The sequence below is a fragment of the Rattus norvegicus genome, chromosome 17 (genome assembly GCF_036323735.1).
Source record: "Rattus norvegicus strain BN/NHsdMcwi chromosome 17, GRCr8, whole genome shotgun sequence".
Lineage (NCBI taxonomy): Eukaryota > Metazoa > Chordata > Mammalia > Rodentia > Muridae > Rattus > Rattus norvegicus.
Window position 1 is genome coordinate 91,970,238 of NC_086035.1, and position 15,869 is coordinate 91,986,106.

Below are 15,869 nucleotides of genomic sequence, written 5' to 3' on the forward strand. Positions count from 1 at the left end.
AATTATCATTTTTCAGATCTGTAATAGCTGTCAACTGTAGGCTGGCTACAATGGGGGCTAGAATGCCATCTATATCTAATATAGGGCAGAGGGAAGGAGCATCATGCAGTCCCCACCAGTCTCCAAGGCTAATATAATTAAGGTCTCTTTTAGAATTTTATTAATCTTTTCTAACTTTTCTGAACTCCGGGGACAATATACACAGTGGAGTTTCAAACTAGTCCCAAAGACCTTAGCAAGTCCCTGACTTACCTGAAATACAAAGGCAGTCCCAATTATCTGATCCTATTACCTTAAGTGCTCTAAACCTGGGTCACCTGGCAAGCATTCAAGTTTGTCATGTCCGTGACTCTGGATCTTTCTGGGAACAGTTCTTGTTAAAGAGGTGGGTACTATTACCTTACCTTTAGTCGATCGTCATGAGCCCATTTAATTTCTTTTTCTACATATATCAGCTGTTCTGGGCAGTTTTGCTAGGACAGTGGCCAATCTAGAGATGACTCTGTACTTTAAGGTTGCATCCTAAGCAGCCTTATCAGCCCGGCTGTTATCTCTAGCCATTGGATCTTTTGGCAAAGGATTCCATGCACATGAGCCGTTGTAAATGCCTATCTGGCTGTCCCTGAAGATGTTAACAACCAGTCCTCTTCCCATGATGAGGGCCTGTTTTAATGTTCTTAGTTTGACCATTTGAAATGAAGTGCTTGGAGGAAGACACTGAGTCCAGATTCCCTCCATTTGTATTGTCACCACTGCCCCTGCCCTCCTCTCACCCCCATGGATGAAGCTGCTTCTGTCCATAACCCAGGTCTGTTCTGTTTCTGACAAAGGTGTGTTCCTCAAGTCAGGTCAGGTACTGAACACCTGTGCCACAACCTCGTCACATTGATGGAGTGGACAGTCCCAAGTCAGGGTCAAGTGGGAGAGTTGCAAGGTTTAGGAAAACTGGTGGCTAGAAAACATTTCAGCCAGGGAAAACTCTGATAATGTAGCATGTAGGCATTACTGAATCATCAGTCAGAATTGTAGGGGTAGTCATGAGCGTCAATGTAAATTTATTGAAGCTTGGAATTTCTTTTGTCCTAAATCGGGTGGTGTGTTGGCTGGAAGTGGTCTAATTAATTCTTTCTGTCGTGATCTGTACTCTTCTACAATCTCCCTGCAACTTAACTTTTCTCTAACATTTGGTACGAACTTAATTGATGAAAGTCAGGGCTATCATATGAGAATTTTCTCTTTGCTCTTATTTAATATCATATGTGAGCCTGGGACAAATTATTATTGAGATATGCTTATAGAGCCTGGTGGCAAATCTGGAGACACTCCCTACCCCTTACTGAATTGAAGCCCTAATCTGGGTGGGTTCCTTTTGGGGCCAGGAGCCATTTGTAAGCTCTGTTGAAAGATACTTTTGCCCACATGGAGCCTCTCAGGGATGCTGGATGCCAGTTTGCACTGTGTCAGCAATGAGCAGAAAGCAGGGAAAAAGGGCTTAAATCCTTGTGACCTTGTGAGCCATGAAACTCTGAACCAATCCTGAAGAAAAAGAGGATTCAACAAGTGTCTGCTGGGCATTAAACTCAGGAGCTCTGGAAGACCGCTCAGTTCTCTTCACCTCTGTGCCATGTCTCCAGCCCTAAGGCTGAATCTGTCAATAAGGAAGGAGCTGGCTGCTGGGCTGAAGTAGGCTTTTGTTGTTTCTAGTGAAGAAGAAGTGTTTAGAAGGTAGGGGTTGGGGAGGAGGGGAAATGTCTGAAACATTTTATCCTCTATTGCTGACACCTTGGAGAGTTAAAAGGTCTCTCTCCTGGTGGCCATTCAACATCAAAAGCAGGCCACTCCAAGTTTCATTAAGTGGTCCTTAGTCCTAAATTCTTGAAAATTACTCAGAATAAGATTAAGGTGAGAAAACAATTGGTCCCCTGTCTAAAATTTTCATCAGTTCAAGTCCAAAACATGAAAACAAGAATGCAAAAAAAGAACAACTAACACACAAACCAAGTGTCCCTTTTCAAGGGCAAAGTACACAGACCAACCCCATCCCTGCCGTGGATGGGATAACTCAGGCTATCTGCTCCTGCCAGAAGTGAGATGCACACAGGTTCTGGTGACTTTGCTGGCCTCACCCTGGATCAAAGTTCTCTGACATTGCTGGCCTCTGGACAGGTCAAATCCCTGTTACCTAGCCTCTGTGAGCCCTCCTGATGCTTGCAAGAAAGAAAGGAGCCAAAAGCAGAACAAAATGAAGCTAGATAGAGAGAGCACAGAGAAGTCAACCTCAGTACATAGCTGTAACGGCCACTCCTCCCTTTCACCACTCTCCCATGGGTCCCACAGAAGAAGCAAGTTTCCAGTTGAATACACCAATGTGAGGTCCAAACTGAACCGATTCCAGGACCTCTTGATTGAGATTCATGGAGACAGTCATCTATACAATAGCAAGAAGAGTTCATTCTGCCTTATTGAGGCCTTCCCGCTTAAAGGGAGGTGACCCTGAATAGACTCTGACAGGGAGTTATATACCTTGCTAAGAACTGGGGCAGAATTCAAGCAGTTGGTAACTAGGCAGGGTATTATTGATGGGGCAAAGTGACCTCCTACTGACTAGTGATCAGTGAACCATTCCTGCATTTCCAGAGGGGAAGAGAGGTGAGTTGGAAATCATAGGTAGCTTTGTTTAACAGTTTGGCTTGCTGTTCTCTGGGAACTGACTATTCCCTGGATGGGATGGGTCATTGTGCTTGAAGGTCGGCAGTGGAACTTTCCCACTGGTCTTCAATTGACCCACACCTCTGGCTCTTTCAAGAGTGATTCCTTCCCACAGGCAGTGGTCTTTGCTGTAGTAGAATCAAATATGGGGAGAGTATAGAAAGGAGCAAAAGAAGGAAATAAATAATTTAGGTTAAATAAAAATCGCAAGAAACCATTAGCCAGAAAAAGAATTTTAAGATGGGGAAGAGAAAATATCAAAAGTTAAAAATACAAAGTACCATGTTGTCAAATACAGAGTAGTCAGTCTGAACAAATATATACACAAGCAACAAATATAGGCTCTGCAGGTATATTTATATTTATTTCTGGATACACAAGATAAGTAAAAATATATAACAAATTTAATCACGTAAAGAAGTCCATCAACTTAAGGGTGAAGGCATGAGAAAAGTTTGATATAGGATAGCTGGGAGAGTTTGGAGAGGAGGTACAAAAGAGGAAGGTGATGTCACTGTTTCAATTAAAACATTAAAATATTAGATAAATACATATGTATGAACAAAATTATATACAAATAAAAGGAATAAAAAGCAAACCTTACAAGCTTCAAAAGAAAACACACAGAAAAAAAATAAGCCCCAAGAAATCTATATCTCGGAGCATCTTCCTTTCACCTGCCCTCCTAGTGGAAGGAGCAGGATGTTGGAGACCCTTTTGTTATACATGGATTTTAGTCCAGGTGAGTCCCAAATGGTCCAACGGTCCACTCATTAGGCCACTCATTGTGTCCAGTCCGTTGTCCAGCAGGATCAAAAGTCCTTGGCTGCCTGGACTGCATAAAGAAAAGTGGAGTTAAACAAGAGAAAGAAAATATATTCATCACTAGAAAACCCGAGTAGGTTTTTTGCCACGGGGCATAGGTTTATGTTCACTGGCCAAGAAATAGACAGACATGACTATAAAATTTAGACAGTCCATAGTTGGAAAAGTCTAGATAGATCTATAAAGAGTTAATGTGTGCATGATACATACATTACCTCAGAGTTACCCCTCTCTCTCTCTCTCTCCCTTTCTCTCTCTGTCTCTCTGTCTCTCTCTGTCTCTCTGTCTCTCTCTCTCCCTTTCTCTCTCTCTCTCTCTCTCTCTCATTCTCTCCCTCTGTTTCTCTCCCTTTCTCTTTCTGTCTCTCTCTGTCTCTCTCTGTCTCTCTCTGTCTCTCTCTCTCTCTCTCTCTCTCTCTCTCTCTCTGTGTGTGTGTGTGTGTGTGTGTGTGTGTGTGTGTGTGTGTTTGTGTTTTGGTGTCTGTCTGTTTGTCCTCATACCTGAAGGCCAGGAATAATCATCAAATGCTTTTTTACCTCAATATTGAGACAGAGTAATATGTCAGTAATCTCAGCTCATCAATCTGCCACACCTGCCTCTGTTAACCTCAAGGCCTAAGATGACACCATGATTCTTCCTTGTCTGATTTCCAGAGTCCTTTTGTTGCACTGTGACACTTTACCCAACATCCATCTCCCCAGCTGCAGAGACCAGATCTGCCAGGTAAAAATATTTAGAATGTCCTTTTTCTGACAGGATTGCACTCAGCCTGGTACTTCCTCTTGCCTATACTGGCCTTGAAGTTGTGTTACTTGACAGGGTAGAGTGGCTCAGAACTGAAACTTCTACATTGCAGAATTAGAGACAGGAAGAAGAGGATCGTGCTCAAGGTAATCTTTAGCTACAAGGTGGCCTGTTGGGATTTAAAAGACCTTGATGAAAACAGAAATGTTCGCAGCATAGCATTACACTAAAGGAGGAACAGAGGCAGCAAGATCAAGAGGAAGACAAATGTAGCCTGGGCTTTCATTCTATCCCGAGTGGTATTCTCTCTGAATTTTAGGTTTGACTGTGTGAACACTAAAACCAGCATAGCAACACTATTCCAAAATGGGAAAAAAAAAACAAAACAAATGTAAGAAGAAAAAAAAATGAAAGTATGCTTAATTTACATAAACATATCAGAAAATAAGAACCAATTTCTTCTGTCTATTGTACATGGAATATGTTCCCTTAGCATACACCTGTGAGTCTGTTAGAATTAAGAGTGATATATTAAGGATTTTTATTGGAGTGGTTAGTGTTTTTCATCTGTTGGTTTTTAATTTTGTGAATCTATTTCCATCAATTGGGATTTATACTTGATGTTTCTATTTTGTGTTTTCCACTTAAGGCCATCCTGAGGGGTACATGGCTCTCTAGGAGTCCAGTATAAGAAACATCCATTGAGACCCACCTGCATGGAAGTAGTTCATGTAAAAGTAAAGACAGACACACTGACAGAGATATAGACTCACCAGGGCTTCTACATATCAGGGTATGGATGACAAGGAATCATCAGGGTGTGAGGCCAACTCTTAAAACCTAGGCTGGCCAGTGTCTGTGAGAGGTTTTCCTTGGTTTTTGTCTGAGTAGCTAACCTGGTTCAGTGCTAGAGGCCAGCAAAGAACCCCTTTAATGAACTTTCCCAGACTTGTGCGTTGTGGGTTCAGGTACACGAGTTCATATAGTGCTCTTCTTGCTCCAGAGTGGAATATAATGTGCTTTCCCACTCAAATTAGAGAGGAAAAGATTGTCTGTCCTAAGAGAATTTCGTGTAGCTCAGGGGATAAAGCACATGAGAAATATGTATGTGATCACAATGATGGAGAACTATAGGGACATGCTGTTAAACTCAGCACATATCACTGCAGGATTACTATGCCTGGATCCTTGATGTCCTTTGAACAAATTAAGAGGGACATTGGGTCAGAGGGACCCTCCATGTCAGTCATATGGTATTCTGTACACCTCATGCTGTGGAAGATGTTGATACAGTCTAGTTAAAAAGAACACAGGAGATGATATCTTAACAAATGTAACAGTAGGAGGGACAGGGAAAGCTTCCCAGAAGCTCTCACAAAGGAATTGCAAGGCTGTTTAACTGGGCATAAAAAAGCAGTGTGCAAATTCTCAGGTTAATGGAAGCAGCCTGGGTAGATTTATCCAGTGGAATGCATACTCCAGTGGAGGCCGGAAGCTGTCATGAGCTAGGGCCACACCAATTGCTGCTCCATCATTAAGTTATTCTTTTGACTCTGCTCATAACACCTGTCCCTCCTCCTTCGAGGAGGCTGTGACACAGGTAGGAATCCAGTTAGACATTTGAAAGTTGGCCTTGAGGGAGCAAACATAGAGAGGTGAGTAATTACAGGGCAGAACTGGTGAGAGAGAGGGCACAGCTGCCTTGGGAGTCACTCCACAGTATGGGTTTTGTAAGCTTTACCCTGAGTTGGGTCTGAGGACTTAAGCAATATAAACTGTGATATCATTTGCAGGGCAGTGGGGATGGGTGAGGGTCTGGTCAAAGTTTGACAGGAGAATTCCCTTCAGAGGAGACATAGAGGTCTCATATTCAACCTGGGAACCCATTTTAGCTCAGGTCTGATGGGCTGACTAGGGAGACTTTTCTGAGAAGTCTACTTCATGATGAAGACCATGTTCTCTGCAAGAAACAGGAAGCAAAGAACAGTACAGTCCCACAGAACAATCTCTGATGTTTACCTCTGCTAGAAGAGAGGGCAGAGGGCTACTGATCCACTGACACTTTAAGGGCACTGTTCTACTTCATCCCTCCCTTCTGAGCAAGACACAGTGAAAAGGCAGGCCTTCCTGCCTGGGGCTTTACCTGGAGAGACCTTGCTGTGGTGTGGACAGCTCTTCCTCTGGAGAAGGGGCCTGCAAGCACACAGGCACCTGGACGTCTGGCCTGGCTCCTCTGAGACTGTATAATTTTCAGCCAGGCCAACCCCCACCACTGGCTTAAAAGCCAGGGAGCTGAGGCTGCTGTTCTTCAGGACTTGAAAAGAAAAAGACAGAAAAGAGGCTCTTGGTGTCTGAAAAACAGAGAATTCCCTGTGCTTTCCATAAAGAGTCATAGCACCCCACTGGTTGTCTTAGGACTCTCTGCCCCATTTGGGCATGCCCCCACCTCCCTCTCGTCCTGCTTTAATCAGTGTCTCTGATTCCCCTTATGACTCACAAAGCATCAGATCACCCTTCAGGGGTTTCTATGGACTTAATCTTTCTGAAGTTACAGTTTGTCAAGTTTCTGTGTGCCTCAAGGACCATCCTCATTTGTCACAAAGGACAGGAGGGAATATGGATGAAATGAATGAGGACATGCACCCACCTGGTTCTGTGGGTGACACAATGTTCTCCTCTCTTCCTGAGAGCCAAGTTATTGCAGGAGACTTGATTTTCTGATGGTGGTGGCAGACAGCAGCACAGGTTTCGAAGGCTTCTACTAATTGTCTTTTTAAACCCCTTCCAGTGATGACGCCATCCCCGACGGGAAGCTGGGCAAGGAACTTGTGGCTGGCCACTAGTGACGGTATCTTCATGAACCATGGCCTCTTCCTTGATGAAGGTGTTTTTGTCCACGAGTGTCTCTCTCTGCCAGGTATCTCCAGAGCAGCCTGCAAGGCTTATCCCCTTAGGTGTCTGCAGTGATGCACAGAAATCATGTGGCGGTATGAAGGAGGACACATTCCGGTCTGCTGTAGTGGAATAGGTGTATTGAAGTCGAGGTGACTGGATATGTTCAGTTAGACTACAAGACAACACAGTCTTGGAGTCTGAGAATGTCTTCCTGATTTGCAGCCTGTTATCCCTGAATTCTTCAGCTATAGGACAGTCCAGGAGATCAAGCTGGACGGTGTTGGTCCTTGTTTGCTGGTAGCCTACAGCATGCCTTCTGACAACCTTCCTGGAATTCTTCCTATCCTCCTTCTCCCGAATATTGGATGAATGTGAGGACAAGGTGAAGGAGGAGAGAAGAGGTCCCTTTCTCTTAAGAAAACGAGGGAAGGAGTGAAGATCTTCTACACCTGGCTCCACTTGGTGGTGTGTGCAGACTTTCCTGAGTGGCTTGTGCTGTTGAATCAAGTATGTTGCCAGCACCTCGTTGATATTTTGGTCTATCAGAGACTCAGTGCTTTTCTCAGGTGTATCCCTCATGACTCTCGTGGCTTTGATGGTGCTAGGGCTTGGTGTTCCTGTGAACGTCTGTATGGATGTCGGTGGTGAGTAGGCCTGGCTGTCTTTGATCATGGGGCGCATCATAATTTGCTGGATGCTGGGCCTCCTGCTGGGATTTATCATCAGCATTTCCACTATAACATTGAAAATATCGTTGGCAACGTGAGGCGGAATGCTGAAATTGGCTGAACTGATTTGTCTCCTCACCTCTGCAAATGACTTGCCTAGGAAAGGCAAGTGCCCAGTCACCATGAAGAAGAGGAGGACACCTACACTCCATACGTCAAATGGGCGGCCCTCATATTCCTCAGCTTCAAAGAATTCTGGCGCACAGTATGGCAGCGTGCCACAGAAATCAATCAGCTTCTGCCCAGGAAGTGTTTTAGCAGCTAGGCCAAAATCACAGAGCTTGGCATTCGACCTTCCGTCTATCAAAATGTTGTTGGCCTTTATGTCTCGGTGGACAATATTATTGTCATGGCAGAATTGTACTGCCTCTAATATCTGTCTAAACATTCTTCGGGCCTCCCTCGATTTTAAATATCCACATTCCCGGATTCGGTCCAGTAGGTCTCCCTGAGAGGCATGCTCCATGACCAGGTGGGTGGCCTCTCTTGTCTGGACCACTTCGACCACCTTGATGATATGAGGATGGCCCAGGGACTTTAGAATGTCAACTTCCCTGCTCATCACTGAGGAGCACTTCTCGGTGTTCTTGAGAACTTTTATAGCTACACAGGTGAGGGTTGGGACGTGGTAGGCCATTTTTACGACTGAAAATCGTCCCCTTCCCAGGGTTCTTATGATCTTATAGTCAGTGGTAAAGTTCTCGATAGAGTCTCGGCTCTCTGGGTCCTGCTCCATGATCAGGCCCTCCTTTATAAGGCTAGAAGCAAACTTGCAATGAGAAATAAAACAGACATTCAAAAACAGGCCCCAGAACATGTTGATACGCTCAAATTCCTACATTAAAGAGATGAGAAAAAAAGCTCAGAAAAACATCAGACAATCTAGACATGTACTTTACATATTGGGAAGGGAAGGACAAGGACGAACTGCAAAGGAGCAGATGCAAAATATGACATAGAGGCAGTTGTCAGGGACCAACTGCAAACTGAGAGAATCCTAGACACTAAAAGCCACTAAATTGGAAAAGCTCACCATCCTCTCTCCTGATCTCAGCATTCTCTTTGAGTAGAGGCATCTAGAATATCAGCTTCAAGAGAAGGTGTAAAGAGAACAGATTCCCGAAAACCTATACTGTGCAGGATGGCGATCTGCGTCTGGAGTTCCCAAATTTGGCTACTCAGGCAGAGGACCTGTAGGTGGTTCTCAGAACACAGGTGCCCACAGCTACCCTAACTCCAGCTCCAGGGGTTACTACACCTCTCGACTCTAAGCACACCTATACAGCACATTCACAGGTGGTATACACCACTTAAAATAGTGATACAAGTCTTTCTATATAATTTTATTAGTATGAGCTGTCAGGTTAGCAACGGAATCAGATTTCGGGGAAGTGGAACTATAGACAGGTATAGAGAGATTTTATTTTCTTACACAACTGAGTTATGCTATGTGAATATGTTATTGTATCAATCTTAGGGATGGTGTGAGAGACTCACAACCACCTGTAACTCCAGACCCAGAAAACCTGACTCCCTCTTCTGACCTCCACAGAATGCATCTGGGATATGGTACTCAAGGCATATGAGGATGCAAATCTGTCATACATATGAAGTGAAAAAATAGAATACTCTAACATAGCAAACATAATTTAATATAACGTGAAATAGAAGATAATAAAAAACATGGAAATGTAAATGCATAACTGAAGGCAGCAAATACAGAAACCAAAGTCAAAAAGAGCAAGTTGAAGTGTCCAAAGTTGGAGAAACTCACTATGTCAGGGTCCAACAGCTCCTGAATGTCCAAGTATAATTTATGTGTCCTCAAACTCTAATTTCTTTCCAGCCAAGCAACAGCTTCTGTACCTGTAAGGACAGAATGCAGCCTCAATCAGAGCTGTAAGTAGAAGGTGTCTATCCATTGTCACAGGGTTCCTTGGGAGGTTAGAGCAAAGAGCAGCCAACATTGTGGCTAGGCACGGTCCATTCCTTCTCCTCTGCTTCTGTCTCCATGGACAGGAAGGCTAGTCTTGGTCATTAGAGCACTAGAGGGCAGGTTTGACTCAAGAGTCTGTCCCCAGTGTTACCCAGTGACCCATTTCTTCCTACTTGTACCCCTGCCCAAGGACCATAATTAAACCCAAATTGCACCACCTAATGGGAACAATGTTCAAACACTTAACACTCCATCTTTAACAAGGACACTTTTGTCATTAATAATCAAACAAGGAATCCTGAGAATGACAATGGACGCCAGAGCTTTGGCACTCCAGTTTTTAATGGATTCTGATATTCAATGGCAAGTTGATGGACATTGTCTTGCTTTTCACATGGACCCCAGACTTCATAAGTTTGTAATAATTCATGTCCATATTCAATGTATTCTATTTACTTTTTGAACTCCGACAAGTGGTTGCTAAAGGATTGTAAGTCCCGACTACCTTGATTGTTGTGACAAAATGCTATTATTCATTGCACCCCTGGGCATGAGACTACCATTTTGGGGGCTGAGAGGAATATGACACCATTAATCCCATATTGCCTGCCCTCAGGCTTGAGACTTCTGACCAAAGCTCAAGATCTAGAAACAGTGAGCTGATATGTTCCAAATGATCAAGTAAACACCCCTAAGCCAGGAACCTATAAACAACTGATGTAGTAGATGGTGCCTTGTTCTGGAACTCTGGGTCCTTCTGCTCTCAAACAAAATGCCTTCTGTTTGACCTTCAAAACAACAGAAGTTGATTACTTGTGCATCAGGATGTTACCAAGGCAAGGACAAGTACCCAACAAATTAATTATGTACCAAGGCTGCTTTCTAATTCTAACTGGCCCTGTGTATGTATTCCCAGAGGGTCAAGAAAAAGTATGAGATCAGTGTATCTTTGGTGAAGGTGACATGGTGTGCCCTGTAGCAGTTTCCTGTGTATCCACATCTTACTGCTGTTGAATTGGGGTTGAAAGTTGAAGTAGGAATTGGCACAAAACAGTCCGATAAGAAAAATCTAGACTTGGGTAAGCTACCTGGACCCAGAGTGATGAGAGTTCCTCAGGGTCCTCTGACAGACATAGGACAAAGTTAAAGTCAGGATAGTCTCATAAAGATGAGCCCATGTTAATTATAAAATTTGTGAAAGTGGAGGAGGAAGATCATCACTTCAAGTAATCTTTGGCTACTCGGAAATGATGATTCCAGCCTGTGGTCCAGGAGCGTCTGTCTCATGGAACAAAAACAAACATGCGAAATGAAAGAAAGAAGTGGCTGCTATGTATTTTTTGCTTGATCTATGTTCCCAAAGCTCTAGAAAGTAACTTTAGACCCATTGGGCTTACACATGAGATTATGACATTAATGACAGAGGTGCAAGGGCTTTTGTGAGCCATTTGCATGTGTTTGAATGTATGCTGCTATCCCCTCTCACCACAACTCATCAGTTTTACATATTAAAGGAATCTGACAGGACTCACTAAGAACCAACTCCATGACAGATGCCAAAGGAAATGGACTGCAGTTTAGCAGAGGTCAAGGAAGGACATTCCTCTTGAAATGTTCATAGTCATATAGAAACACCACATGTGTACACATTGCACACAAAACATTTCCTAGCAATGCTAACAAGCTAAACCTTCAAACAATGAAACAGAGGTACAGGTATGGTCCAGCCATGGGCTTCAAAGTCCTACTTGTTAGGTCTCTAATCAGATGTTAGATTTTTGAATGTCCCAGGGAATACAACCCTCCTTCCTGAGCAATGTCATGGAAAGCAAAAAGGATCCTGAAAGGCTCTTTGTTGCTTGACTATGAAGGTTCTGTTCTGCACTCCCATTCCACTAGCAGATAAAAACTATAGGAATGGTGGAAGTAGTTTTATTCAAGTCTAGGTTTGGAAATTTGGAGAGGCACATTGTCAATATAAAATTCCCTCTCTTTCTCTAAATGTTGTTTGAGTGAGTCCAGTGGAATGCTGGGCAGACCATTCCAGCACTAGGCACTTTTTTTCCTGGACGTGTACTTTAAGCTGTTTTGCCAGCAAGACTCAAAGGCCCATGCTTGTTCCTTTGCTTCAAGTTCATTATTGGCCCGACCTCCTGTGCCTGGTACCACACTAGCTTCAGAGTCACATTTGTTCTCCTGAAGATAGAAGATAGCAATTCAATGGAATGACAGCTGCCAACAGAATGACCCAGGTAAACGAAGGGTCATAGTATCATATGTCTCACTTTGGAAAGTTCTTCTTGGCAGTATAAAACTGGATCTTCTTAGACTTATATCTATTCTGTCCTTGAATTCTATTCAGCTACCTACTTTCATAGTTATCGTCAAAAAATTAGGATCTAAGCATTGCCTTGTAGCTTGCATATGGTCATGAGTTTGCACTGCAAGGAAGATCCCAAGTTAACCCGCTAGGGGGAGGCTTCCTGCTAAATCACAGAGACCTGTTGGTGCCTTTTCTTAATAGACCACCCAATGTAGCCTACCAGTCCTCTGAATAGGAGAACTTGAACAATTGGGCCAGTACTTGGAAAGAAAGGGAACAAACTAAAAGGGAAAAACTGAGGAACCTGAAAGGGACTAGCCAGGGAAAGTGTGATCATGGGAATATGGTCAAAGTTCTTTATGTACATGTCTGGAAATGCCATTAGGAGATTGTTCGTGCTGTTTTGTTATCATAAACTATTGTTCAAAATTAGTTCATGGAATAAATACATGTAAAATATGACAATGCAAAATCGGGTGATAAATCAAATCAACAAAGAAAAATTCTCCTATTCAATATTCAAACAAAAATATACAGGAACAGCGACTTAGTTTAAATACAGAAAACAAACAAGTCTAAAGTGAGACATAGGAATATAGAGGAAAACTCACTGTGTTCAGATTCAACAATTCATGAATATCCAAGTTCAGTGGCTAACTGAATAAATGCAATTGCTGTCCAGCCAACCAACCAACCAACCAACCATCCAATCAACCAGCCAACCAAACCAACCAAACCAACCACCTAACCCAGCCACCAACCAACAGCTAATGCCCTGTACAGACAGGATGTGTTTTCAGTAACTAAGGAAGTAAATGACCTCACAATGGTTCCTTTTGAGGTCAGAGCTGAAATGGACCAATGAGGGTTGGGCACAGTCCACTAGTTTTCTTTATTTTCTGTCCTCCAGACAGGAAAGAATTAAGGTCAGTGAGGCAGTAGAGACTTGAGGAAGATGGTTACACCCAGTTAGCAGTTCCTATATCTCCTATGACCTACTTCTTTCTGCTAGGTTATGTTTTTCAGATTTTCTACAACCTCAGAAAACAGGGTCACATGCCAGAGACCAATGTTCAAGCACAGGATCCTCTCTTGATAGTAGATATCCAAACCCCAATAAAGCCTCTTTCTACTTTAAAAATAATGAGTGGTATCATATGAATTATAATAAGCGATTCACAACTGATATCCAACACTGGTTTATGGACAGTGTATTAGTTTGCTTTATTGTTTGTAATATTATACAGTTACGTACTTATGTGGAGCCATGACCTTATACCCAATGTCATCAATCAATTAAAAGGTTCCATGACCTTACCTAAACTCAATTCAGTTTTTTCTCAAATTACTCCAGCTTGCATTTAATATGACACAAGCTAAAGGGCACACAGAAACATTCATATATTAGTCAATGGATAACATGGTTCATTTTTCACTTAGACCCTAACATTCTGTAACAACTGTTGGTTTGTGGAAGCTATCCCATCTGCACTTGAGAAAAGTAGATCATTTTCTTGGACTCACATAAGAACAAAATGTTAACTTCTCACTGACCCTGGCATACTTTGACCAAACTGCAGTGTGACTACCATTCCTAGGGGTGAGACTTTCCCATGTTTTTCCCATAGAGTCTTCATCCAGTTTCTCACCAGACAGAAAGCTAGGATTGATAGTTTCTAAATGATAGAGAAAATAACTGATCAATAGTCATCTTAGAATCCTCAACCCCGAAGGCAGAGGCACACATGGTTTGTTAAACAAAACAAGATTTTCTTCGCCAAGATTTGATAAATAGAGCAAAAGTTCTCAACCAAACACCAACCAAAACTGTGAAGACATAAATGAAGATTTAGTGAACATTTCCAGGCTAAAGCAACTGCTCATGTCTTCCCTGAGCAGGTTTGGGCCAGTGGAGCTCCCTTGACCCCTTTTGTGATCTTAGCTCTGTATTGTGTTTTGAACACTTCTGGATTTAAAATCCTGGTACAGTTTGTGTCTACCTCATTCCAAGTTCTTACTGGAAATGACAATGGAGATGTTAGTGTATTTGCTTGTATCAAACAAATGAGGAAGGACATTTTCCCTTGTCTTAATGCCTTTAATATTTGAACAAAATATATTATTTTTAAAAATGTTAATATTATCATCATTATTTTAAATAACATGTACATGTCTGTGCTTGTAGTTGTATGCAGACATGACTAGAGTTGGTGGTGGAAGCCACAGGTTTTACGTGTTTGTAGATCTGGAGTTAGAGTTGGTTGTGAGACACACAGCATGGCTTCTGGCCACTGAACTCAACTCCTGTGCACAAGCAGTGCCTTCTGTCAACCTGAGCTGTGTTCCAGTCTTAATTTCAATCTTTTTATGATTGCAGTCATGGTATTCATTGTATATTAATGTTCCCCTTCTTGTCTACCGCATATTTCTTTTGTAGAAAATTATTTTATTTCTAATAGCTGGTAAATTTTATGAATAGGAGAAATAAACATTTTTCTGTTTTATTTTACAAATTTAATATTCATCAGAAAGTATATTATATTTTTGTAGGTCTTCAAAGAAAACTTCCAATGAAAAGGACAAAGTATGAAAAAATTTATTCAATCATATTTAATAAGCTAGAGTATAAAAGTTAAAGTAATATGGTGATTTTGAAATATAGTAGAAAACAAAAATTAAGAATCTTTTGTTATATTCAAATATTTATTTTCAAAACATTTTCAAAATTCACCAATATCCTGCTAAGACTGAACCCACAGTGAACGTGATTGTTGGGGGGAGGCGGCAAAGGGGGGAGGATGGGGAGGGGAACAACCATAAAGAAGGGGAGGAGGAAGAGGGGTTAGGGGATTGTTGGCCTGGAAACTGGGAAAGGGAATAACACTCGAAATGTAAATAAGAAATACTCAAGTTAATAAACACAAAAATTGGCTGCCCTCGGGCACCCGCAGCCCATGCTGCCGAGCCACTTTGCCTCCCGCCGCTGAGCCTGCGCCCACCCCCAAGCACTCAAAATGTGGCACAACGTGGGGCTGACTCTGCTGGTGTTCGTGGCCACGCTGCTGATCGTCCTGTTGCTGATGGTGTGCGGTTGGTATTTTGTATGGCATCTGTTTTTATCTAAATTCAAGTTTCTGCGGGAGCTGGTGGGAGACACAGGATCCCAGGAAGGAGATAATGAGCAGCCTTCAGGGTCTGAAGCAGAAGAAGACCCTTCGGCTTCCCCACACAAGATGAGATCTGCTCGTCAGCGAAGGCCGCCGGTTGACGATGGCCACTGAGTGGAGAGTGAGCAGCAGCTTCCGAGTGTGGTCTGGGGCAGTTATGAGCTCCGTCCTTAGTGACCTAGCTTCGAAAGTTACTAAGTGACCAAGGAACATTTGCAATTGGATTTATATCCAGTTAAACAAAAGATTTACACGTAAGCCATATAGAAATAAAAGGGAATTTAAACCAAATTGGGCCATCGCAGATTTCGTCTTGGATGTTTTGCTTCACTAGGTCTCCTTAATGCACTTACTCGCTGGCTCCTGGACTTACTCACCCACCCACCCTTTCTTTCTTTCTTTCTTTCTTCTTTTTTTTTTAAATTGCACTGGTATAAATCTGTAAACATTTCAGGCTTTAAAAAAACATGTTATTAGTCATTAAAATGTACCCTTTTCTTGACATTTTAACTTGTCAGAAATTGGGACATATCTCATTACTG

At 42.5% G+C, this 15,869-nt stretch overlaps 2 protein-coding genes across 2 annotated transcripts; one reads left to right on the forward strand and one right to left on the reverse strand.

Annotated features, from left to right (window-relative positions):
- Positions 1–3,442: 3,442 nt before the first annotated feature.
- LOC134482646 (sperm motility kinase X-like) lies at positions 3,443–8,718 on the reverse strand. The gene is made up of 2 exons (XM_063276849.1): positions 7,498–8,718; positions 3,443–3,544 (listed from the first exon to the last, which is right to left on the reverse strand). The coding sequence occupies exons 1-2, from the start codon at positions 8,716–8,718 to the stop codon at positions 3,443–3,445; spliced, it is 1,323 nt and encodes a 440-aa protein (XP_063132919.1).
- Positions 8,719–15,077: 6,359 nt separating this feature from the next.
- On the forward strand, positions 15,078–15,618 carry LOC134482623 (small integral membrane protein 13). Its single transcript, XM_063276829.1, has one exon. It carries the CDS (start codon positions 15,175–15,177, stop codon positions 15,439–15,441), a length of 267 nt encoding a protein of 88 aa, XP_063132899.1. The 5' UTR covers positions 15,078–15,174; the 3' UTR covers positions 15,442–15,618.
- The last annotated feature ends 251 nt before the right edge of the window (positions 15,619–15,869 follow it).